This window comes from Phalacrocorax aristotelis, chromosome 5 (genome assembly GCF_949628215.1).
Source record: "Phalacrocorax aristotelis chromosome 5, bGulAri2.1, whole genome shotgun sequence".
Taxonomy (NCBI): domain Eukaryota; kingdom Metazoa; phylum Chordata; class Aves; order Suliformes; family Phalacrocoracidae; genus Phalacrocorax; species Phalacrocorax aristotelis.
The window spans coordinates 67,949,408-67,976,011 of record NC_134280.1 but is presented as its reverse complement, the minus strand read 5'-3'; the positions used below and the strand labels follow the sequence as shown (position 1 = coordinate 67,976,011).

General features: G+C 40.4%; 1 protein-coding gene across 5 annotated transcripts in view; it reads right to left on the bottom strand.

Annotated features, from left to right (window-relative positions):
• Positions 1 to 4,255: 4,255 nt before the first annotated feature.
• ANO1 (anoctamin 1) overlaps positions 4,256 to 26,604 on the bottom strand; it is an 83,433-nt gene continuing 61,084 nt past the window's right edge. For 3 of the 5 annotated variants that reach the window (XM_075094996.1, XM_075094992.1, XM_075094994.1), the window contains 15 exons: positions 25,500 to 25,582; positions 23,674 to 23,685; positions 22,804 to 22,875; positions 20,749 to 20,796; positions 19,550 to 19,624; positions 18,021 to 18,222; positions 17,181 to 17,292; positions 16,490 to 16,547; positions 16,279 to 16,379; positions 15,694 to 15,839; positions 14,062 to 14,214; positions 11,784 to 11,836; positions 9,916 to 10,100; positions 8,016 to 8,121; positions 4,256 to 7,006 (listed from right to left, as the gene is read on the bottom strand). In XM_075094996.1, the coding sequence (XP_074951097.1) occupies positions 6,746 to 7,006; positions 8,016 to 8,121; positions 9,916 to 10,100; positions 11,784 to 11,836; positions 14,062 to 14,214; positions 15,694 to 15,839; positions 16,279 to 16,379; positions 16,490 to 16,547; positions 17,181 to 17,292; positions 18,021 to 18,222; positions 19,550 to 19,624; positions 20,749 to 20,796; positions 22,804 to 22,875; positions 23,674 to 23,685; positions 25,500 to 25,582 (1,667 nt within the window). In that variant the 3' untranslated portion in view covers positions 4,256 to 6,745. The remainder of the gene's footprint in view (positions 7,007 to 8,015; positions 8,122 to 9,915; positions 10,101 to 11,783; positions 11,837 to 14,061; positions 14,215 to 15,693; positions 15,840 to 16,278; positions 16,380 to 16,489; positions 16,548 to 17,180; positions 17,293 to 18,020; positions 18,223 to 19,549; positions 19,625 to 20,748; positions 20,797 to 22,803; positions 22,876 to 23,673; positions 23,686 to 25,499; positions 25,583 to 26,604) is intronic. The other 2 variants (XM_075094993.1, XM_075094995.1) reach the window with 1 other exon arrangement.

The following is a 26,604-nucleotide window of genomic DNA, read 5'->3' as shown; positions in this document are numbered from 1 at the left end:
TCATACACACCACAGCTTTGTCTGCCTACCCTAAAAAAAAAATTCACGTACTGCATTTTCTTTTTTCTTGAGAAGCTCTTCTTCAGAGATACAGCCAAAATTAAGTGACTTGCAATGTAAGATCAGACCCAAGCTCACCCTCTCTTGTCTCTCAAACATACACATAAACATAGGGCTTTGCTGTTATTCACTGATTTTGGAGCAAGGCTTTTTAAAGCAGAAGTAGCCTGTATTACATCTTTGCCAAGTACCTGAACCTGGAAGTGGTTTACTGTCATTTCTTACCCACAAGACCCAGAGATGATTACCAGCTTAGCTCTACAGCTCTCTTTGGTGAGAGCTAAAAGACAAGCATCATAAAGATGCGGAGAAATTTGGTTTCAGAAGTAAAATTCAAACAGACAAAAGTGAAGATGTTTAGTAGGATTTCACAGCTGACTCTTGGTTTTACTTCTTTTGCTCTTTGAAGCCAGGAACATGAGGCAGCAGAAATTCACATTCATTTACTCTAAGGACTTTCACTGTTCCTTCCCTCCTCCCAACTCCCTCCCACTGCCAACAGCACCTGAGTAGAGTAAAATACCTAAATAACTCTGTGTGTGGCCCAGAATCCACCAGGTCTCAGAGACCTGAGAGGTTGTGCAGTAAACCTGGAGTAGCCTAGCCTGCTAAGATTTATTACTTTCCCACTTAATGATTATTTACTTGTAATTACCTACCTTCTTTACCTACAGATATATTCTGAAGATTAATACATTAAGAAATGTGAGCTGCTCAGCTAATCGCGTGCTCCTGCCAGGACAGATGGGAATTCCATGCTTGTGAGCACCATGCCGGGATGACGCAACGCTGCCGTCTCGGTTCAAGGCAGGCAGTGCAGGCAGATCAGGCACTTACCTGCACATCAGCTTTGCGGCTTGAGAGGCTTACTGACTGCAGAACCAAAGCGCTTGTACCACCTGAGGCCTGACTTCAAAGTTGGAAGCTGTGTGGGAGTTTATAAATCATTCTGATCAACATTAAAAATAAGTGTTCCTAGAGGAACTGTTTATTTTTGGTTGCTGAGGATCATGGTATTATTTGCAACTCAGTACATCAGTGGAGAAAGCATAGTCACTGAGGCCTCACTGATGCCGGAGAGGCCTTCCCGTTCTTACTCCACTTTCATCCACTTCTTTCCAAAGGACCAAAGCCTTCCAGCTTTCAGCTGAACACAAGATCAACAGCATTGCACTGCTTGGCAGGATGAGATTGCGTACTGCTACAGGAACATTGGCAAAGGCTACCTGATAACCTACCTACAAGACGGCCTCACCTTAGGAAGTGATTTTCTTTCCAGAAAAACAACTCTGTGGCTGGTCTGCCAGCTAACTTGGAGCTGAGAACATCAGTTGAAAGCCTTTTCGTCCTCCTTTCCCTGTTTGCACCTTTTCCCTAGACTGTGTCTCATATTTCAGCTGGAGAAGATGGCCACTCTGTTTTCATTTAGAAGTAAAAACAGGGAGCAACCTTTTCTTCTGCTCTAAGAAAGATTGCTTAACTACCTGCATTTAACTCTTGCTCTGAAAAATGGACTTTGTTATGCTTTTAAGTTTGTTCAGCACAAGCACTCTGCTAAATATTTTGTGTTTTGATTCTTTTTCCCATGAGCATTGTGATGGATGCATTCCCCATTTTGGCATGAATTTTGTCACGCAGGTGGTACTAAGCAAGACGAAAGCTATGACCTCAAAACCTTCAAACTTTTATAACTAAGCTCACATGGCCGTTGATTCTCTGAGCCCTTTACCTCGTGGAAACTAACACAACGGTGTGCAGACCTCTGCTACTTGCACAACTCATCTGTATCCGTATATTTTGGCTTTAGCTGACACTCTGGGTTCTAAAAGTACCATAGAGTAAGTGTCAAGAATTTTTATTGTAAGTGGAACCTTAATTCAATAAGCAACGCTTAGTCTCATGCAAAGTGCACTGTGGTCAAAGGGAGTCAAAGGAAATATTTTCTTTGGCTTCAGCTGGCCTCGCATCAGGCAGCATGCATGATTTGAAAAATTAAAGAAATAGCTTAAAATTAAAAAGAAGCCACATTGAGTTTCTTCTTCAGAAAGGCCTGTTGGGCTAAAAAAAAGAGGAGGTTAAGAAAACCTTGGTTTTTCTCTGCTGTACTAAAAATGGCATATTGCGTTTGGTCATGGAATAAATAGTACTCAAATGTGAAAAGAATTGAACCAGAGTTTGAACGGAATCCATATAAATTTTACGACGCAGTTTCTTCAGGGGCAAGAGGAAAGGAGTTGTTTACTCTGAAAACTTCATGGGAAAATATAAATGGACTCAAGTGATCTACGAAACTTCATGAGAGTTCAGGCTCCTGAGGTAACAAGATGAAAAGTAAATTGTTTTGTTATTGCTTATTGGAAATCACAACAGCCAAAAAGATCATTAACAGCTCAGGACCAGAGAGCACTGAGGTTTTAAAAATAGAAATGTGCCTGTGCCTTGACTTGAGGCTTATTCACCCTTAAGCTATTTAAGACTGCAAAATATTTGTAAGACAGTATCTTAGAAACACAATGACATGGAAATCCAGAAGATTCAGACTGGTACTGTCAACACAATACGGTGGGTATGATTTCCTCCTCAGATGCACCAACTGAAGTTGTGTCTTTGCCACACACTTTGGGCAGCGAAAAACAATCAGCGTGTTTTAGCAATGGCTCAGAAACGGTCTACACAGCCACTGCCGGCTGTAATCTTTCCTACTATTGTCTGCATTCGCTCTGGGACCGAGTAAACCAGTATAATGATTTTCCTGTTTAAGACATTGATACTTTGGGTTTTCTTTTGTTGTTGTGTTTGGTTTTTTTTCTATTCCTTTGGTCAAAGTGGGGCTGGGAAATGGGGTTTCACACTTACAATTCTGTGGCAGAAGCATGCCCAAGAAGAGGTTGAATGCACGTCATGGAGATACTGTCAAATCAATACAGAATTCAGCTGTATTTCTACAAATACAAATATTGCTATCTTTTGCCAAACCTGGCCCATATGGTAGCTGTGAGTCACATCGAGGTATGTGCAGTTATTTCTTGGTCACTTCCAGATCCCTTCTTCTCTGTATTAACTTTCTTTTTTTCCCCCCTTTTTTCAAGGAATCCCTATTAGCATAATCCTGCCTCTAATTTGCTATTGGCAAAACAAAAACTTGTTTCTACTTGCATCATGTATATTAAAAAAAAACTTTCATGAAAAGTACCACAAGCGCAGTGCAAATCTCTTTCTGGAAGGCATTGTCTTATATTTAATGAGCTCGTATCTACTATTTTGTCTTTAAGAACTGACAAAACCAAACCAGTTACCAGCTAGGCAGTGATTGACCTGCTTCTGGTTTTCATATCCGTTATCTTGGAATGGAATTCCCACCTTCTAACTATGTTTCCATTAGTTAGAGCATTCATATTCTCTAGCTAGAAAGGGAGATTGGTATGAAGCCTCATGCTTTGCCTTCTCACAGAACAGTTAAATGGAAGAAGGAGAAAGAATTGGAATTGGCAAGCCAGGTTCTGAGCCCAGTTTTGCTTGTACAGGTCCCACAAGGCAATAAAAATGTGACGTCCACAGTGTATCCATTCTGCCTCCTCAGCTAATTCCCTTCAGAGCTGAACTCCGCAAGACACAGCTGAAGAAGGAATCCCTGAGTTTCATTCCTTTGGTTTTACCATTTCATTTTTTTTTCTTAATAATGAAAACATTTTTCAGTTTAAATGAACAAAATAAATAGCATTTTTCCTCGTTATGAGCCTATTTCAGACGTCTTAGTGACAGCTCTTACACATTACGTTTTGTTAAATGCCTAAGACTAAAATCAGTAGAAAATTAAAGCTCCCAGGCTAAGATCCATCACTGAATATTCAGTGTCTATGGTGCGGCCATCTACATCTGTGCTAGAAGCCAAACCTCCCTTTGTACTCACAGAGACAGACGCATCTTAGGTGGGGTTCATTTAATCTCGAAGTGGGTGTCTAAAGCAGCTAGAACACAAGATTTACCTGCTATGTTGTTAGGAAGATGCATACATGAATGCAGACAAACCTCAGTTCTGGCCTCTGCTGTCTGAGCGCACAAGAAGCACTGGGAAGGGCATCGCAGATCCATTTTTAGGCAAACTGTAACAAAAATTACTGTATTTCTCAAATCTAATAGTACTTATAGTTGCACACTCAGAGCACAAGGAGGATTGGGAACAGAACCTGTCCCACAGGAGAAACTCTTGTATATTTAAGTTTATTTCAAATAAGTGTTCAAAGGAAAAAAAAAAGAAGAACTAAAACAGATTTAGTATATATTTGCTTTTCTTAAAAAAATTATTCCATGAAAGAGTTTTATAGTTATCTAAGTAGTAATACAGTTTTTATATACAAAATTCCATTTCAAACAATTTACTGTACAAAAGAAAGTATAAGCAACTGTTACTATTCCACGATTTCAGCAAATAATGAAAAATTCTGATAAGTGTGAGTTCAGGATATAGTTCTACCGTTTACAGGAATGTCAGTATTAAGTTGGGAATACTTTCGGCTAAGTATTTACAGATGAGATTCCTTTCGAGGACGTTCCCTAAGATTTCTCTTCAGAACAGGTAGTTCCTGTTTGGCTTTCTCGTGGATCTTTTGGGCTACCGAGGAATGAGAGGAAGAACACTTTTTCAACAAGATGGACGGACAGAATTCTGCTTGATTTATTCCCACTCTCGGTCCTATTGCAATCAGTGGGCCTGAGCTGGTAAAACACCTACTACCGCGCATAATGCTCATTGTGTGAATAAATCAGGCAGGATTTGGCCCTGCAGCAGTAAGCTATCATAAGTTACACATTTTAAAAATAGTGACATTCCTGCAAGTCAAAATACAACAGAAACAAGAGTTAACAAAATATAAGCCCTTTATTAATAAAAATCTTTGGTTGGATCAATATTTTAAATAAGCTTCAAGAATATTTGGTTAATATCATTTTCATTCTTCCACATAATTTCTTTTCTGGTACCTTCTTTGGACAGACTACAGAAAAATATCAAGTTTATCACATACTTTAAAACAAATAAATACATCAAAAGCTAAATATGGCATTTTTTTTTTTAAGTTCTAGCATCCATCTTTAAATTAGTTTGGCAAAGAAAAAAGGAAAAAAGAAATAACTAACTTCTCTTGAAAACAGTCTTTTGACGTTTGGTTTTGTAACAAACCATACAGTAGTTAGACTTTAAAGAAATCTTTCATTTTTATTTTATTTTTCAGTTTTATACTTGTAATGCAAGTGCCATGGACAAGACAAAGCGATAAAAGAAATGAGGTTAATTGCACCAATATTATTTGGAAGTGCAGTTTATCATTTGACAGAGCAAAACTAAAATGTACTATGCTTAAAAAGAGTCGTAGTGATGGGATTGAGCTAGGCTTCGTAAGTATGGAATTTAGACTTATACTTTAAGGAAGCTCCTTGTACAAAAGGTAAGAGTATTTTAAGACAAAATAAAAGTCCTGTAACTAACTGAAGGTCTGGTCCTGTAGCCCCAGTGCAGGCAAAACTTTCAATGAAGACAGTAAGTGGGACATGGTTTGGATTTACTCCTCCAGCACAGCCTCTGGGAAATGCCATTCAACAGCAGAAAGTCTGCGGGAGCAACTGGCTGTGAAAAACGGGTGCAGACTCCTTTCTCCTGCAGAGGATAGAGGGCTACAGAGAAAAGCCTGGCTACGGAAGGGATGTGCTAAAACCACGGGAAAAAGGGAATTTCCTCAGCAACAACAGTGTCCGAGTACTAGGCAGGGCAGTGTGAGTCACTGTAGCTCTACATGTGCTCGTTAATTCAGACCATTTAACAAAATGCTCTGTGATCTTCTACCTGCTGGGAGGATCTCCGGAATTGTGCTGCTGCTGCCTGGTCGCGAGCGAGGAGCCGCTGGGTGACTGCTCAAACTCAGCTGATGCAGCCTGGGGCACCAAGTTAGCTTCATCCACATCAGTCGTTCACTGGTAAAAAAAGAACTTTTCCAGATTCACTTTTCTGATGTTTCTGAAGAGAGCAGCGCCCCGGTGAAGGTCTCGGGCACGCAGCAGATTGCCACAAGTGCCCTGTTTGACTCTCAAGCTCAGCAGGAGCTCTGCTTGTTTCAGAGCAGCAGGTTCAAACACAGATGTCTGCCAGCAGAGCTAAACCCTACTTGGAAAGCCAGTCAGTCTGGGAGGCTTTATGTGGTTTGTCTCCTGCCAAAAGGAATACCAGGGCACACTCTAAAGCTGATTTTGCATATACGTTATCTAGTTACCCCACAGACCTTCAAGCCTGGGGTTCCAAAAATATTTTACATTTAGTAGGATTATTATTACTTAAAATTTACCTTTATTTAGTTAGTTAACTAATAGGCTACGGTCAAATTCTCAGAGAATATCTCTATCAAGACGTACTAAGTATCTGCATTTATTAATGCACACCAACGTCAATAGTGTTATCTATCAATGAAATATAAAAATTCCCTGCATTACTGCTTGTGCAAAAGAAAAAAACAACATTATCAGAAATAGAATGTGGTCCTCCATGTTTGTAAGAAGAGCATTTCTCACAAAGATGGGAGCAAAATGGCAGCACATCCTTCAACATGCACCAGGTTGTCCATTGATCGAGTCCTGCCCTTTACGTGATGGCTTGTGTATCAGTGGAATGCCCCGACATACTCAGCGCCCTCCTCTTCTATATGTCAAGAGGATACGAGTGGCAGGAAGACAAGCTCCCACTGTGGCTCCTGGAGAGTCGGGGGCTGTGATTGTTACAGTTTTCACCTTTTTTCTTGTCCTTGTCTTTCCAGGTTTCTAGCATTTGCAGCTTCCCTTGCTCTTCTCTCATGAAGACCTCCACCATGAGAACTTTCTCTTTATGAATCTGCTGACTAATGTCCTTGGGAATGTCTGGGATAATCCAGTCAACAAAGTCACTCATAAACATGACCAAGTTCTGAAAACAAAATTGTGAGAAAATGTCAGCAAGGTCAAATGAAAGGATGACTGTAGGGGAAGGGGCCATTTTGGTGTACTTAGGAAGGGAGAATGAAGAAAGGACAACATTTGAGTTGGGCTCAACTGCACGTCACAAGCCTGATACTGAGCCACATTCACCTCAACTTCTTGTTTGTGCTAGAAGGAGAGAAAAACGGCAGGCACAGATCTCTGATTTATGTACAAATACTGTCACAGCCACTCAGAAATCGAAAGGAAATACTGTCACTGAGAAATGACTTATGAGTTTTTCATCGGAAAGGCAGAAGCAAATAGCAAGAGGTAAAATGATGAAAGTTGGTAAAATCGATTCCAATGAAAAGTTTGATTTAAAAAACTTGATTCAACAAAAGGGAGGTCTTTCACAAAAAGATACATATTTTATCAAAAAAAAAAAAGGAATAAAAGTTTTGAAATAAGTTGTTTAGATAAGGCAGACTTAAATCACTTGTGTCACAATAACCAGCATCACTATTGTGATCAAATAATGCCATTATGTCATTTAGAGAAAAATTACAAGTTTTTGCCTTCTTGTTCAGCTGCGATATAAACTCTAACTGGGGTATTTTGGAAATGTCATTTCTTGGCTACATCTAGAAATGAGTTTGGATGAAATTTATGCTGCTACAGTGAATTCGTTGACGTCCAACTGGAGGCATCCATGGGACCCAATTAGTATCAGCCTTGTGCTTTGCTGCTCGCTAAGGTCATTAAGTTGCTGCTGCATCAAACCAGTTCAGTGAAACCCAGGGGATGAATTTTTCCACTGGGATATACCTGGGCCTCAGTGGGTGGGTGGAAGAAGGTGAACGAGGACGGGCAAATTTCTTTGCTTTTGCATGAACCAGCTGAGGAAGAAGGTATTTTCTTTGCCCTGATAACTTATTTCCAAAGGTGGTTTGCCTTATGTAGCTGAATAATTACAGTAACTCTTTTCTTATATAAAAAGTGCCTGCAGAATAACCTACCTGGAAAACTATCACAAATGCTAATCTTGCTGCTAGGACAGCCCAGAAATCCTTTGAAATGTCATACTTGTTTTCAGACCAGGGGGGTTCTCGATAATCTTTGTATCTGCAAAACAAGACTCAGAGAATCAGTGAGGTCATTCAGAAAATTCATCACCATGAGGAATTAACACCCAACAGGGGAACAGTACCATCTGAAAGCAAGGTCGCTGTTACAGCATGACGCTGTATTAACCTCTCAGACACAAGACACAGCTGAAAGCCTCCCACAGCCTTCAGGTTTTACTCATAATTAAAGGTCTTCAATCTTAATACCCTCTGATGAATACAAATAATATCAATTCTGCATAAAGACGGAGTAAACTACGCAGCTCAGGTAACTTCTTTTCTGTTACCATTGGTAAAAAAAACCACATATTTTTCAGTCTAATTTTAAAGATGAAAATACTAATCTCAGCCCCACAGAGTGTGTTATGCTACGTGGTGATCTCCTTGTTCGTAATTAGGAAAAGGTCACAGCTAAATCTTGCCATAAGGAGAGAAGGGGAGAATTTTGCCTTCACTATGGCCTACGGAAAATCTATGAGCTGATCAACAATAACTTTTTAGAAATGGGACCAAGAAAAATACATTGAATTTAAACCCACAGCATCCTGTCATTATTTTGAAAGAATCAGGGTTCCATATTTTCAGATGATTTAAAAATCCCTGGAATATGGAAGAAATTATGGGATGGGAAGAAGAAAGAGGCTGGGACTTGAAAGCAAATAAACCTGGCATTCTTGTATTGGACCATTAACACTTCTGTTCTGTAAGTTCTCTGCTAAAAACATGTTTGTCAACCTCATTTATCCTGTGCCCAAAGATCACCAGAAGGAAAGCAGGGGAAAGTAAAAGCAAGCAAAGATAATACATATGCAATTTTGTTGTTGTTGTTTTTTTCTTTCATCTCAAAGTGATTTTTCTGTTTAGCAGTCATTGCAGCAGATTAACTTGCACTATTCACATTTATAAAGAATATAAATTGAAAAATAATACAATTACAAAGGTGGGGTTTTTCCTGGTCAGTTCGTGTAATTTTTCAGTATATGTATACCAAAGTCATCATTTTTTTTTCCTCCCATGGACTCCTTGTTCTCTTCTTCCTCTCCTTAACCCCACTGCCCCCCCTTCAGCTGTGCGGGTCTAAGTGCTTCACTGTTATGTTTGGCTTTGGTCCCCAATTCTAAGAGTTAGAATATTTGTTTTGAAGGTGATGCATATCTAAAGGAAGCCTAGGCAAAGCAAGCATTTCAGCCCTGACCTAGATTGCTTCATAAGCAGAAATATGCAACAATAATCTTCAAAAATGAAAAGAATATGTCAAAATTGTTACAGGCACGCAGATTTCCTGTACAACGACACTTTAAGTAGGCCTTAACTTCCAGAGCAGATAAGGATGCTATTACTCTCATCAGGAATTGCTACAGAAACTACACAAAAAAAGAGAGCTGAACTGTGAAGTCATGGTTATTCTATCAGGAGCATGTGGTACAACAATATGACATCAGAGTAACATCATTTTGTTCCCTTAAAGCGTCATAGTGCTGTTTACCATTATTTATCTCTTTTCCTGAAAAAGGGAATATATAATAATAAAAATCTTTGCACGGGCAGATGCTGAATTTAACAACGCTAATCCCTATTTCCCAAAATAAGTGGTACTTCATATACAGGTTTTGTGGTTGCTTAATATGTAAGCCAAGATGTTCAAGGCGATGGATCCATCTGATATAAAAGGCTACCAAGGTGCTAAAGAGGTATTGAAAATACAACGGACCTGTCCCAGGAATGTAAAAATTGGTCCCACTCTTAGTCGGCTGTGAAAATATTTATAATTAGTTATCATTCAAGAGAGTACCTGCATATCTGAACCTCGTAGCCAAGATCCATGGGGTCGTTTGGAGCTGTTCCTGCTTGAAAATCGCTGACATTAAAAGAGGATAGTGTATGGTTCACGAAGCCATGCATGGTGCCATTCTCACTGTACATATACAGGTACACGAGGCGTGGAATGAAGTCGGATGTGAATGAGATCACAAATGCCTAAGCCATAAGAGTAAAGAGTGAGCGCAATATTCAGGCAGTGCTTAAGTTAATAATATATTTGAGTATGTCTTGCCCAAACAACTCGCGCAACTCGGGACTGCTTCAGGAAACTCGGGGGGAGGCTGCAGCCCACGGGGCCCTAAAGATGGAGCATTCACTGCTGCAACAAGGTAGTATTTACTGCTTACTCTTCCAAGTTGCAGAGTATTAGACGGAGTAGTTCCATGCCAGCTGAGATTTCTACGTGGTTAACCACTTGAACTCCCCAGAGAATGAAGTGGCCGTACCCCCCAGCACCAGAGGAAAGCAAAACACGGCGCTGTTTCCCCATCCCCCAGTCACAGCTTGTCCCTGATGCATTGTATGAGGTCCAATTGATGGATTTCCAAGTACTTTTCTGTTCTGCAAACAACTGACAGTGAATTGACTCTTTGAATTCTCATTGCATTGCAAACAGCCGTTATTTGTCTGTGTTTTTTCACTCCATCAAGATAAAAGGACGAGCAGACTGAGCCCAGTTTTATTTTTATGGTCTCAAAAATAGTGTTTTGTTTCATTATTTCAGAAGATTTTCGAAAAATGTCATGCAGAAAATGCAAGACAGCCAATTCGGCTGAGTTCTTCATAAATTTAGCCTTTCTCATTTATCATTATCATGAAACATTCTCACTGGCGTAAGTCTCACGTACATGCGGAACAAACACAGTACAAAATGTTTTACTTATTTTATGATAAAGAGGGGTAGTACATAGATCAAAGAGGGAAAAATAACACTGGATAATGATGAAGAGAGACTACATGGAAGAAAAGAGGAAAAAAAAAAATATAAATTATTTCCAAAGGAAAAGAGGAGAAATGGTAAAGACAAATTAAGGCAGCATACCAGATAACCAAAAGAATGGTTTGGCCATAGCACAACAGACACCTGTGGGCAAAATGACGGGACTTTCAGTCTGGTTAATGGTGAAAAAACTGCGAGGGCCCACGGATGCGTGGCCATAAGCGCTACGCAGCCCCTGTTTTGCTGCACTGCAAACATGTTTTCAGCTTGTCATTCAGCTTTTTTTCATCTTTCCCCAGGTGGGGTGCAACGAAGATGATCACTGTGGATGTCTATTCATATACAATATTAGATAAGTACATACATGAATATATTACGGCATGCTAAAGCTTTCTAAGGGCTGGGCTGTTCACCGTTGAAGGAAACAAAAATATTTTCATGGATTTTTCAGAGGTATCTGAGCGAGAGCAGTGCAGTTCCAGGCCAGATTTTCACTGGAGGGACACTGAACTCTTATGAGCTGAACTAATCAGTCAACCCAGTTGACTACCAGACCCTAAATAGGTTTTAGCATTGAAATTAAAAAATACATCACCTTAGTGATAATATTTCAAAAGAGCAAAAGTAAGCAGGTGTGACCTTAGTTGTTTGAAGGGCAAAAGTGTTTCATGAAAACATTCTGGAAAAAAGCAGCAACGACTACTTGCTATTTTATATTCTTGCTACTACGACCACAACTTTAAAATAAACAGTGCATCCAATTCTCTAATATTTTAGGAAATTTCTATATCATATGCTTTCACTTAATTTTAAGGGTTTTATGCTGAAATAAAACTAATGGAGCAGAATGGGAAAGCCAGCCTATGGAATTAAAATTTTATTCATGCCGAATTACTTACATTTATGATGACAGCAAGCTTTCCAATACCTCTGAGGATATTATACCAGATTCCTAAGGAAGGAGACAAACATGTAAATGCTGTTGCAGTCATTAAAATTAGATAAATTACACTTTTAGTTTACAGTGTTAGGAGCACTTATGACTCTGCCGAACTAGAGTTGTATTTGAAATAAAAAAGAACAAATTATCAGAGACTAATTTAATGACCTGTAAGCAAAGGGAGCCCAACTCTGTCTCCCAAAGCTATGTTCAGGCACCTATTTTTTTTAAGTTTTAAGCTAAAAGGTTCTTTGAGGAAGAGGAAGGCAAGTGTGAGACAGAGGAATGCCGGCATAGGCAGAAAAGAAAAAATATAACGAAATTTCATTCAAACTCCTCAAATGCTTAAGGAGAACAAGAAAGCTACAGATAAGGAGCTGGAACCTCCACACATGAGGTGCAGAACACACTGGTCTACCAGCTTTAAGGATCTGAAACTGTTTCTACACCTTCTCATCACTATTGATCCTACCTCAGTTTCAAGAAAGCAAAGCTCCGGTGGAGCCACTTGATAGGATTTCTCCATTTGCATCTGGAAACCACGTAGATACGGGTTTCCTCAGCATGGGCTCTGTGCGTACAAAACGTAATACCAACCAACCGCATACTGACTCAGGTTCAGCCCCTCTGGATTTAGTCTGAGGATGAGGTGTGAAGTCCCACAGCTCTGCCCCTTCCTCATCTCCAGATCCTGTTCCTCATGGAAGGGCTCCTCTGAACTCCACATAAAAAGCGGGTTTAGCGCACATGGTCGTGCACCCTCGTGCCTGGCCTCTCTAACAGTCCCTGGTCATTAGTGACAGCATGAAAATTTCTCCTTAGTTGAAGTACTCAAACTGCAAGATTCAGTCTTGATGGAAAAATCCAGGACTGCTACCAGATCCTCGTGGCTACAGCCCTGACAGGCCTCTCTCCTATTCTGGGTCTGAGGAAGGAAGATGTAGGAGGATTTATGCAGGGTGACATCCCTGGAAGAAGCCTCCAGCCTGGCCAAATCCTTTGCTTGATAATTAACTCATCCTTCATATAGCTTTGGTCTTCTGGCACAGCACACACAAGCCAGCCTGGTCAGAGTACGGCACTGAACTTCAGGAACAGATATTACAGTATCAGTGGAAGCAGAGATAGGCATTTGTTTGCTGCCTTTAGCAGGTGGGACCTTCTCCCTCTCCTGATTCTGCTGATGCCTGCCCTAAAAACTTGTCTGGTTTGCCTGTGGCCATCTCACAGTCTCTGACTTTGGGATGTCTCTGAAAGAAGTGGGGTACTTTCACCCACAAGAGTGGGATTGAATTGCAACAAATTGCAATTAACACACTTTCCAAAACAAGCAAAACCTTTCAAAAAACCCACCACAACCAAAAAAAACCAACAATACCCTCCCTAACATCTCCTCCAGCAACCTTAGCCCACAGCATCAAAGGAGCCAGCCACAAAACAACCCAAATACAATGCTGTGGTAAAGGCAATAGCACGACAAAATATGATGCGTTCTTCAAATCCAGGATGATCTTAGGCCACGAGGATGAGCCCAAGGAAAAACTCCGCTCACACAATACCAGAATGAACAGATTATAAACTTTCTCTGCTTTTGCTGACTGGCTCAGTAATATGAACAATTATTTGAATGACCTTTTTACTCCTAAGTACCGAACATTTGGGAGAAACCGCTTCCTCGTTACACACACCCATAGCTGTTAGACCCCCGCAGTAAGGGGAGGATGGTCTGTCGTCACCGTACAACCGCAGAGCCCAGTTCCAGCTAGATTCACTGCAACTTTCAAGCTTCACCCTTCCGAAGTTCATGCTGAGTAGGGACAAAGGGATACATTTACCTACAGACTTTTGAGTCTCCTCTCATTCCCAGGTTTATTTCTCCAGCCCAGTCCAGAGTTATTAAATGCAGAAATTTTTGCTTCTGCAAGAAAACTGCATCGCCAGGAAGGACTGTTGATGTGCAGAACCATGCAAGATATTTTGCTATTGTATTGATCATTTTGACTTGAAAAGTGATATTGTTTACTTAATAAAATATTAATCTGAATTTAAAGCTTTGGTCTTTCTATTTTAGAAGTATAGACTCGATAAGTTATGACAGTTCACAGTTAAGCCACAGTCTAATGTTTTGAATTTTCCTATAAGTATCTTCCTGTTAATGAAACTAACTCAGCATAATAATATCCTGCCATCAATCCAGGAATAAACACACAGGGATAACAATAGCAACGCGCACTCACCTATATCCTTTGCTCTGACTGCTACCGGTCTTCTCAGCTCAGTAACAAATTTTTTTGCATCTAGACGGATTTCAATGATGTTGTTCAACAAAGCAAACAAAGGCGCCAGCGGGAAGGATGCAACAAACAAAGTCACAAATCCAAACTGAATAACTGAAAAGAAAAAGCAACCATTTCAATGGCTGTGGTCAGTATTTATTGAATGCACGCATCATCTCGTCAGTGCCATCCCCCAAATTCTAACAAAATGACACTTGCTGGGAGACGAAACCACATTTTCCGCATCAGGCATGGCTTGCCTGACCACTGCTCCATTTGGGCACTGGAGGGCCAGTTGCCCCTCTTGCAAAAGCCGGGGCTGTTGAGGCAAGGCAAAGTAACCAGAAGGACAGGGAAGCTCCTAAAACAATTTTGCCATGAGCAATGCTGGCACAGGAGTGGTCTGAAGAAGTGGGATTATGTTTTAAGGACATGTTTGAAGGGGAGCGACTGTGTTAGCTCTATATAACCTTGCCATGCTCCACCTTTTTATCCCTCGCTAAACTCCCTGAAAGCTTTCTCTTCTGAAGAATAGAAACTTATGGGCTTCAAAAAGGACACAACTGTTTCTCTGCCTTTATTGGGAATAACTTGCTTCCTACAACCTGGCATCCTACTTGCTTTTGTTTGAAGAGGACATCACATCGATGTCTAACTGTACCAATTAGAGCTACGTCTTTCTCTTCCTCTTCTGATCTCACTAGCTGCATCTTATTTTTAGGAACTGACAGCATGACCTCGTAGTGTGTACCATTAAAATTCCATCTGTTTCAACTAATCTGAACATCAGATATTCTAATTTGCCTTTGCATTTTCTGGGCATGCCAATTTTCAGTATTAATACACTTCAGTATCCCTTACCACTATTTTTGGCTAGTCATTCCTTAAAACACTAAATAAAGCTGCTCTTTTACAACAGATCCTTCAGGAATGTCTGATACTGTAGCAAACAGCATTATGTCAAACAGTTCTCAGCCTTTCCAAGAGTGAAGGTAGGAAGAGAGATATAGTTGTACAGCCACAGCAATATAGAGCGGATATCCAGTGCTTAATTTCCATATCACTCACTTAACATAATACGTTACTTAAAAAAAACCCAAACATTATACGTGATCTGTCAGGTACAACCTGGTCTACAGGCATGTATGTGTCTCAGAAGATTTAGTCCTGATTTCAGAAAACGGGAACTATCTGGTGTGAGAATACGCAGTGGAAACTGTAAAATCTGAATTAAGTAACTTATTTCCAATGGAGGGTGCGACTGATAATATAAAACATGCCTCGCAATCTCAAGTTTATGCCATTTAATAATTTGCATTTGAAACTTGACAGTGAGAAGTCACATGGCTTGGAAGAAAATATCTAAAATATCACGCTAAAGTAAGGGCTCATGAACAACAGAGAGCAAAATCCATCCCTAAAGCAGCCAGCAGCTGGCTGAAACATGCTACACTCTGAGACTATACACTTTAATAATTAAGTTATGTCTCATATCCACTCTCCACCGAATCCACGTTTCAAAAAACCTCAGCTCTCCATCCCAATTAATCAGAATAAGTATGGTTTAAAATGCCTTCTTTCCACCGCACTCACTCATTTCCATATATTCAGGGGTAAGTCCAGCAAAAGGCTCCAGGTTATAGTCCACTTCATAACGCTGCTTTTTTTTCACATGCTCTTCATGGTCTAAAGAACGCCGACGCTTTAATTTCATGTACCGTATAAATTTCTTCATTTTTCTGGGGGAAGTGAAACGGTTCAGTTAGCATGCCATTCCGGTTGAGGTGTCCATTTTTCAGTTAATTTACATTAACAGACACGATAAGCTCCATAACTATTTTCATTAAAACTGTGCAAGAGCTACAATACGCTAAAAGTATCAGGGATCAGCATATACAGGTGCTGAAACACAGTTATGATTGAATCACCCGTTCAGTATTACACCCCTTGCTAACCTGTAGGAAGCAATAGACTTTCCAAAGACGTCTGCGTTGCTGGATGCAGCTGCAGCGAGGATGCAGGTATTTCCAGTACAGCAGACACAGGCTCACTGCAAAAACCTTGCGGGTGGCCTACGAACCATGTTCTCGTCAAGGGGCAGTGGATACACAGTGTATTGCATGCATCGTAAAAAACCCACGTTTCGAAATAAACAAACAAACAGAAGTGGCTACTTACGGGATGCCAATCTCAAATAAATTGTTCTGAATCAGCTGCTTGCCCAACATGATAATACTGAGCTGGATACACAACTCCATTAGGCAACCGCCTGGAGCACACTAGGGTGGACAGAGGAAATGTCAGTCAGAACATCTGCTGCATCCCTGTGGCAGGGGAAGATGGTGCTCCCAACCCAACGTGATCACAGACAGGGTGAAAACGCAATTACCTCTTCCATTCGGAAAGAATGGAAAATGTAGACGTAGTCTCCCGGGCGTCCGACAAATCTAGGGCACAATGGTTAGAATTATAAATTTCATATGCATTTTATACTTTTTATATTTGATTCCTGAAGTAATTTATGTCAAACTCCATGCCTTTGAGTGGAACCACCTAATGTTTAGTCCTGAAAAAGTGAATGAGAATAATTATCTTTGGTTTCGTTTTAGACAGTAAGTCCTGTTTACCGAGTAAACCACTCAGTAAAATGGCAAGTCTTGTGCCCTACAATATTATAGGCACATCTTGGCAGAAATCCTCTCACGTAATCCTCATTTCTGTTGCATTAGCCAGAACGTGCCACATGGAGTATTTATTTTAGCCTTGTGCTTTCATGCTGGTTGCAAGAAGAAAGATAATACTTGCTATGATGTAAAGAGCGGTAAATAGACAACAGTAAATATCTTGATGGGGGGCTGTGTCTGAATGCACAAAGTTATCAGAACATAATGACTTTAACAAATTTGAAACGGCAGAGTACCGGGTCCCCGCTTTACCCCATGAGGCTGAAGAGTTTTAGGGTCAATACTCAGGAGCTTTTAAACCAGATTTACTTTATCATCCAACTGTGGTCTTAGCTCAGCTACAGCTGTCTCGTAAGCAACAAGCTGAAACCCGGAACAGCCTTTTGCATTACCTACCGGCCTTTGAAGAAAGCGACGTAGAAAATGGGGGTGTAGGCATTGACAAATTTCAGCAGGAAAGCCTTAAAAATCAGCCGTTCTTCGAAATTCTTGTCAGTTTTTGGCACCTCTGGAACCAATGTGACATGGATGAGAAACATTAAGGAATGATCCTACCTGCAACGTTTCTAGATCTTACAAATGTGGACTTTGGACAACATCAGCCATCTTTTAAGCAAAGAGGTATATATTTATAGCAATATATATATATTAAAGCAATATGGCCTCACTGAGGCCAGTGCTCAATCTGCTCAGGGTCCCGCCGTTCAGATGTGTTACCACAGTAATTCCAATTTCATTCCCTATCTGGCTGACCTCCATAACAATCACTTGCAGATGGACAAGAACTCCTCTGAAAAGATTTCTGGACCTTTTGTCACTGATGCTTTTTGGAAATTATTAAAAATATTGGATTTTTTTACAGTGGTTTCTTTTGCACTCACGATTTTATATTTCTTGACATGCCTTACGCCAAATAAAAAATGGCAGAAAATGAAAGTAGTAATTGCGTGATATAAAAGAGTGAAGTTCAAGATTAGGTAAAGGAATTTCTGCTGTATCCCGTCTTTCTGTTGCCCTTACCCAGACTAGTGATTAGTACTACCACTGCTGAAAGAAAAACTTTAAAGCCGAATCCATGTGTGCTTTGATATGTTTAAGTAGCTGGTTAGACCTTTAGCCGCACATTTGAATTTCCTGGGTTTGCTCACCAGTTTGAGGTTAACCATGCAAGCCAGTCATTTGGGTCCTCTCATTTAAAATCGCTCTAGCAAGTATCAGTTGAGGATTAAAACCTACCGATCTGAGTTAGCCACCTTGCGATGCAGCCATAGACTTCATCCAGGATGATGATGACAACCAAATTGATAATGACTGCGGTGGCAGTGACGGTGACCCTAACGCTTGACCGGCCTGAGGGAGTTGAGCTGATTGCCAGCGCCGCTGCAGTTGAGATCCTGTATATGATGACTCCAAACACTATAGCGAACGTCAGCCCAACCTGCGAGTAAGAATAGCGCAGCCTCTTATGAAAGATTTAACTATAAATACTTTGCGTGGGATTTAGCAATGACCTTAAAAATGTCATCCCTGGGCCACATCCCAAGTCCACCCAATTCTGCATGAAGGCTCCCAATCACTTTGATGGACTGTGGGAAAAGATCCTCATTTGATCATCACATGAAAAAAATGATATAATGATGCCACCATCACATGCAAAAGTATTTTTTTAAAGGCACCTAAATGTAAACTACTTGCTTGTATTAAAAATATTAGTGGGCTTCCTTTCAGCCCTAACAGCAACACCGTGTACACACAGTATTTGCTTTATTATCAAAGAAGGGCAGGGTTGAAGCAGAGAGGAGTAGTTCAGCCTAAGTCTACACACAAGTTTTCAAATACTCTACTCAGGCTTGTTATGCTGTCATAATCCTAAACTGAAATTAAGTCTGATTAAATCAACGCATTTCCTGCTATCATCGAGGTGCACAAAATCTTACTCAATCTTTCATTGCTTAAATAGAGGAATACTTTCAAAATGTGGTTCTTCTAAGGTACTTATTCTCCAGCTGAGAAGATTGGATTTACTGCATTTCCGTTCTCTGAAAACACAAATATTAAAAAAAAACAACCCCAAAACAGAATCCCTATCCCTAAAAACCAAATGAACCAAGTTAGTCTGGCGTATTCTACCTTTGGAAAGGTCTTAAGCTTTTTTTATCCATCTGCCAATCTGTTCCATGCCTTGAATTATTATTATTCCCTTCAAAATTTGTTTTAAATGCTGAAGCTTTATCAGCAAATGGGAGAAGGCTGTTCTCATCATTATTTTACCTTTGTCTTGAATTAAGTGCTCTGTTTGCAATTACCCTGTTACATGGTATAACCCCAAATTTGACTGATTTATTAAAAATCTTTGCAATCAGGATTGCAATTGGCCACATCGTTTCTTTCAAAAAGATTTGGGATATAAATGAAGCTGTTCCCTACTTCCTGACTACTTTCTGAGAGGAATCCCTCTACTTTTTAAGTGTCGTCCCATCAATGGCGGTGGTAACTTCTGTTTGCCTGCCCTCGTTTTTCCCCTACCCTATTTAGGTATTCTTATTTCTTTACTGGAAAGAGACGGCAAAGTAGAAATTCAAGCTCTTGAAAAGATTCTAGGTTATAAAACAATAAAATGCTTGAATTTTTTTCACTGGGGAAAAGCTACTGCAAACCACATTAATCTGATAAAGTCTGTCACGGTTTCACTAACATTTCCCTCACTTCTGTTCTGTGCAATGACTCGGTAACATAAATTTCAGGTTCTGCCGGGTGATGCTTACCATGAAGATAATGCCAACAAAATTGGTGAAATAGGCTGGAAACCGATCCTTCCACGTCAGCTTTTCTTTATCTGTCTGAAATTTGGGAGGGGGAAAACGGGACATTTAATGAAGACGGAGCGTGTGATTTTGCATGAGACAAACAGAGAGGGAGGGGAAAAAAAAAGGCTAGCAAATACACAACCAGTTAGAAGATGCAAAGAGACAGTGTTTACAGTTACAATTCCACACAGGCAAATTGTTTACTCTGTATCTAGGTTCAACTCAGTCAAGCGCCTGCACTGCGAGTATAAATAAACCAGATTTTTCTGTATACTTTTTGAAGGAAACATGCAAATAGGCTGTCATAAACCATGAAGTAAGATCTCTCCTACTGTTAAATATTTTCTTTTGCTTTCCTTAGAAATATTCTCCATCTTCCCCTCTCCCTCCCCAGTTAATATTTGCAGCTTTGCAGTTGCACAACTGCTTCCACTGAAATACGGATTAAGTATGCTACCGAGTAACTCCAAGGTGAACGCACGGTTGACAGGGAAGGTCTTGTTTTGGTGTGTGATAAGACTTGAAATTCCTTCAATATGAGTGATTTTTAACTACCGGACTACCCACATGGTCTTCAACAGGCCACGCCAATAGGAGTTAAGATGCACACGTATAACAACTCTTTATAGGATTACCCTAAATCCAGTCAACCAGCCTGAATTTGGCTGTGAAAATTTCATTTAGCACAGTATTGCTCATCTAGAGTCTTTCATAAACTTTGATGCCGGGAATTGTTTCTAAACACCAGAAAATAAACAACAAAAAGTCATTACGGAAGATGATGCATATGTTATAATGGGCATAAAAATATTACTGAAATTCTATTTTTATGACATGCACATTGTCTCAGGGAAGTGCAAGCAACTCTTTCAACACGTGCCCCATGCTCCACTGCAAAACGTAACACCAGTCCAGGATGGTAAATCTAAGATTAGCCATGCAGTGCCATTCCCAACGCATAGAAACCGTGTCCCAAAGAGTGCTGAAGAAACGAGGGGAGGAGGGGGAAGAAACCCAGAACTGAATGTGAATATTAAACAGAGGTTCAACAGCCAAAAACAAATTGATTTGTGTCTTCCATAATTACTCATAATTTGAGTTTCTTCATAAGTTTGAATAAAAAGAACCAATTTCACCCCAGCCATGACTGTCTTAACTCTTTGTCTCCATTTGTTCGCTGTCTCTTCTGGAAAATACTGATGCTTCTGACGGCCGTCAAAGGAAACAAAAAAAGGATCGGGCAACATAGCATTACAAAGCACTGCTAAATTGATCTACATACTCTCTACTGACTCTGTGTACATAGCACTTTAGCCACAAGCGAATGCTCCGTTAGTTTGCTCAAGGCTTTGTGTTGCAGCTTTAGGTTAATAAAACATAACAACAACAAAAGACAAACCCTTGCCCCAAATCCTGTGGTAGATCAAGCAATCCTGCAAAGGATACTCCCTTTTTAATTCGGGATTGTGCCCTTCTTTTGCCTTTATGATGTGTAACATGTCCAAAGAGTTTTTTCTTTATTTTTTTTTTTTTTAATTGGACTTCTTTTGAAAAAAATATGAGCAATTTCTGGTTTAGCTTTAGACATGTTTTCTTTCAAGATTTCCAAGTTGTCTTACAACAGTTGAATTTGAACTTTAACACTCTAGATCTCAATGAAAGATAATTACTGAGTATTTCAGAAAAAACCTCCTTTTCTCACGTTTCCCAAATTAGTAACATCCAAATTGAACACAGCCCAAAACTCCCTTAACTGCTCAGCTTTCATACTCCGATATTTGGAGGCCACCGTTCATTAATTGTCATATTACCCTACAGTCTGACACATTTAAGGTCTGAATTTCTAATCTACCCGAAAGTACAGTGAGGCGCCGGTTTTTAGCAGGGTAAAACGAAGTCTTTATTCCAACATTGTTTATCCAGCCCATAAGAGGGCAGCAACCCAAATTCCTCTTGTTCTGCAAGGGATTTTAAAGCAGTGCTGTGAGTAAGGTATCGCACACGCACTGAACCACTTACACACCGCATCCTATAGATCAACGGGAACGTACCACCGCATCCTATAGATCAACGGGAACGTACCACCGCATCCTATAGATCAACGGGAACGTACCACCGCATCCTATAGATCAACGGGAACGTACCACCGTCGGCTTTGTAGCACCACGGGCCCCAACGGTACTCAAGTATAAGCACATGACAGAAGCAGACACAGTCAGTTTGACGCCTGTCCAACCTATGTATGCTGTCTCTTAAAGTGTATTTAATGTTAATGCGGTTGTTGCAGTTGTATTTTCATAAGGTTTTCATAAAATTCCAATTTAGGGCATGGTTCCACGCTACTCTGCCACTGGCAACAGATACGGAAGAGGAATTTCTGTCGACGGATTTTGTTTATGCTGAAGCATTTACTTCTGTGCTTAAAAACACCGTCATACAGACGGCTGAATTCTTGCGGTTAAGGGGGAATAACCTCTGGTAGGGTGGAAACCAGCACGCGGGGGAGAAAAGGAGCTTTTTCAGATTGGTCTGCTGCTGACAGACAGTAATAGGGAAGGAACAACAGCCGTCAGCGGAAGGGGAGGGGAGCTGCTCACAGGGACCGCACCGTCCATTGGCGAGATGCACACACCCCGGGGACGACTGGCAGCACCGCTTTCGCGGCGACGTAAAGAGCAAGTTAAAAGCAGAAGCGAGCGCTACATTATTCAGTGGAATAAAACGGAAGTTATGTTTTTAAAAGGCAGAAAGTTATTCTCAAAGCTGGAATTTGGCAAGGAAATTGGTGTTAGTACTCTTCATTAATGCTCTAGTAATATTTTTATTTACAAAAAAAAGTCTAGCAAGACAGAGAACCTCTCCTGAGAGGCTTTAGTTACTTATACTAGCACAGAAGAAGATGTTTTGTTACAGTTTTCTCAAACTTGATTCGTTAGCCTAACAGGAGCACCCCTTCAGTCGGGCTCAGTAAGCTTCCCTGAACCACAGTCCTGCATCTGATCACTGAAGATATTTCCAGACTTAATCCGGCCTTGTGCACAGGCATACGCGGAGTACCCCACGTATGCTAGGGCTGAAGACATCTGGAATTTAAACACAATGTGCAGTGACTCTATTTTTCACCTGTTTCTTAGTCTTGGGTCAGCGCCTGCTATAATGACCTTCTTACTCAAAGTTTTTATAAGTGAAACAAATGAATATTTTTACCTTACCTCTTTATGTTTGTGTTCTTTTCTCAGTGATTTTTCTAAAACTTTGGCTTCATATTCTGCTCTTGGATGATCCTGCGAAATAAGTCATTTTTAATAAAAAGCAAAATTATTTCTTTTCTATATCAGCTACATATGAACTGTTTGCAGGTCGATTTCCTGATCATTTCCAAGTTTTCTAACTGATTTCTAATTCACTCAGTATGTCATTTACATCAAATGATAGTCGACTATAATTAAAAAATGTTAAATCCCGTATCATTCTGAGTTCTACAGCAGCAGCTGCAGAATGATCCGCACTCACTATCAGACACCCACATGCAACACTATGTAGATTAAATTCAATACATAAGAGTATACAGCACAACCTGTATTGGATTAAATTAGATTTCACATGACATTAACTGCAATTTTAGTGACCCTCAGCTCATGATGGGAACAGTTATCTGCTGTCAGTATGCGAAATACTTGGCTTTGGGATCCCAGAAAATTGTCACTTGGGTTTGCCTCTAATCCTGTCTTGACAGCATCCACCAATCACCCATGTGCCTTGAAGGAGAGGGTGTAGGAAACACTCAGAAGTAAGACAGTCAAAAGATTCAGAAAGATAGACAGATTCAGAATTCACGATAATTATGCATTCACAAAAGATTCAGAATTTACAGTTATGCATCGGATGGGAAACAGAACAGAGTTGAAAAAAGTCTGAACAAATTGGAGAGGGGGAGGGTGTAAAGGCAAAGCAATCAGTAGGAGATCTAAAGAAAATCTGATGCTCAAAAAAGAAGAGGTGGAGATCAAAAGATGACACTCATCGGTAGACATGTAATAAAAAAGGTAGGAGCAATTAAAAAAAAAAAATGTTTTCCAAACCTTGACTGCCTCCTTCAGGAAACCAGAAAAAAACACAAGAAAAAAAGAAAAAGAAAAAAAAAGACACAAAAATTTGATTACTCAACTGTTGCAAATCATATTGGATCGATATTTTAAAAATTACATGACACAAACATAGCTACAGTGGATGGCTAGACACTACCAGAGAAAATCAGTCTGCTCGTGCTCTAAAACATTTACTAACATTACTCTAAGTCTTGTATGAACTAGGTGTCCCTAAGAACACTGGAAGATGAGACACTTGGGTTTTGCTATATCACTTGAAACCCTTAATCTTTAACGTGATACCAGCTTAAGTTTTACCCAAATCAGAAACAGGAGAGGCTTAAATTCTTCGCTAAACCCATCTGTCTAGTTGACTATACAAAACAAAGAATAAAAAATACTTTATTAACAGCTGCCATTTTAGCTGTGTGGAGCTCTGAATTCAGACACGAAGGGGACAGACAGCGGAAAGATACAGTTAATCCTTTCTACTTTCATGTGCACTAACAAGAAGTTACCAAAAATAAAAGAGCAGTATAGTATCCAGGAAATAAAGCCTTATATTCTCTCCCAGGAAAATAGGTATGATCTAGCAGAGCACACAGCATAGAGGCTGCTGGCGTAAGTGTGCCTACATATATTATGGAGGAGATGAACATATTAAGAGGAGATAATTCAAGCAGAACGATTTTGGGGGTGAGAGGAACAATAACCGTGCCAGGCTCACCGAGCTGCACAGTGTTAAACCCAGGGCCGGTGAGGTTTTTGTTTCACGTGAGCGCTATTTGTTGCGTATTTACTTACACCATCCATAGGTACGACAGGGGTGGCCATACTTCTATAGCGACAGTAACAAAAAGCCAGCTGGCCGGCAAACAAGGCGGCGATCGCCTGTACAACCCGTGGGTCCTAGATCAGATCCTGCAGCGGGGTTTTTGCAGCAGGGCTTGTCACATACAATGGGAAAATGGAAGGGACCCGCACGCCTCCGCTGCCTCCACACCGCAGTACAGTCCAGGGCAAGGCTGCCGGGCTGGGACTGTCTGGGGGTCTGGGAAGGTGTCTCCTTTTTTGTAAAGCGATAAAATTAAACACAAAAATGTGGGATACACTCCTCAGCTGACTGAGCATTTTCTCTCCTTTCCTTCTGAAACTTCATTGATTTTTTAAGACCATTTTTTATATAGATTCAGCCCTTTTCTCCTTCATGCTATTTAGCACGTTTAGTGTAAACCTGACTAGGGATATTATTTTTTTTTTTTTTTTAAGAAAACGAAAAAAAAAAGAAAAAAAAAGACCTCCACACTGTGTCCCTCCCAATACCCCAAGCCCACATGTCTGGCAATATTTTCTTAGGTATTTTCCAAGTCAGGGCTTGATCCTGCATCGTTAAAGTTAACAGGAATTTTTCAGTGCTTTTTTTACAGCGCTGTAACTTTATCAACTTCAGTACATTCATTTCTGATTTACAGCAGCATGAGATGAATGAAGTCCTTAGTTGTTAGCACCCTGACATCAGCCCAGGAGTAAGGTCTGAGCTGTATATTCCATGCCTACGCTGCTAGGTGTGACCCGACTACACACTTCAAAAAAACCTAGATTTTGTGGCTATACAATTATGTTTCTACGGCAACAAGACATACTAGTCATACCCTTGCTATAAAAACCACAAGTAGTTCATGCACAGGATTTTCCTTTCTTCTAAATGACGGAACCGCCCGAAGAGCAGTTCCCCATGAGGCAACGTCTACGGGCTCAGGGCAAGGAGCTATCGGTAACGCCACCGTGGAAGTCAAAGAGTAAGAACTGAAGCGACAAACCTCCTCCTCTTCAAACCCAGTCAGGTCCCACCTGTAGTTGAGGCGCATCTGTTTTCTTTTCCAGTGTTCCATAAAGGTGGCAGCTGAAACAAGAGTTTAACAATTATTTTGACATTTTACCAAAAAAAAAAAAGATAACTTTTTCAATTATCTCATCACCCTCTGGGATTGTCTTGGCCACGCTCCGCTTTGCCTGCTGAACGCCTGCAGACTCTCACCTCCAAAGGTCTCAATAGGTACAATATTGTGTCATATACCAGGCCAGTTTAACTTCATTTTTGTTACCCTTTATTCAACAGTAATGTCTATCTGGGAAATCCTGATGAACAGTGCTAGGAGCCAACCTTTGTCTCCAGACAAGCTAAAAGAAAGGGCATTTATTACCTCCACAGCTTCGTGTAGAAAGATGCTTACAGTTTTTTTACGGGTTTTAAGAAAGTCAGACACCCAAACTTATTTATATATTTGTATGTGCGACTGATGATATTGTTGGTCTTCGTCACATATAATCCCATCCGTAAGTCCATACAAACCTGTGTTTTACCCCTATACAAAATATGAATGATTTAACTAGCCTTGTACTGATACTGGAGTTATTTCCCCAAAGATATCAAGATAAAGCATTTTTATATTGTTATAATTACATCTGTCTAGTGGCCATAGTAGTATGGTTAGCTCCGATTAGCACACCCAAACCTCAATACTCATGCCAGTGTGAAAGCTGCAGGTGGACAGGCTGTTAAAGAGGAAGCCTTGAAGGGCTTTTATCAGTAGAAACTGCCATTTTCTTTTTTGATGGCGAAGACTTACAGAAAAGAAGCCTTGTTAAAGCAGTTCTCGAGTCCCAACGAACGATCCCGGTCTATCTGCCTCTGAGACCGAGCGAGTTCTCAGGGGACATATTTAGGTGCTGGGAATACACCAGCGCTGTATAATAAGTAAGTGATTATGAAAGAGGCAAGTCTACCGAGAAATGGTGTTCCCAGAGGAGTTTCCCCGCAGTGAGTGCTCAAAACATTTGTATCCAGAAAAACGAGAGGCGGGAAGAGGGTAAGAAAGTTGAACAGAGAGGAAAGGACACCCTCATGACTGGAACCAGGCTACG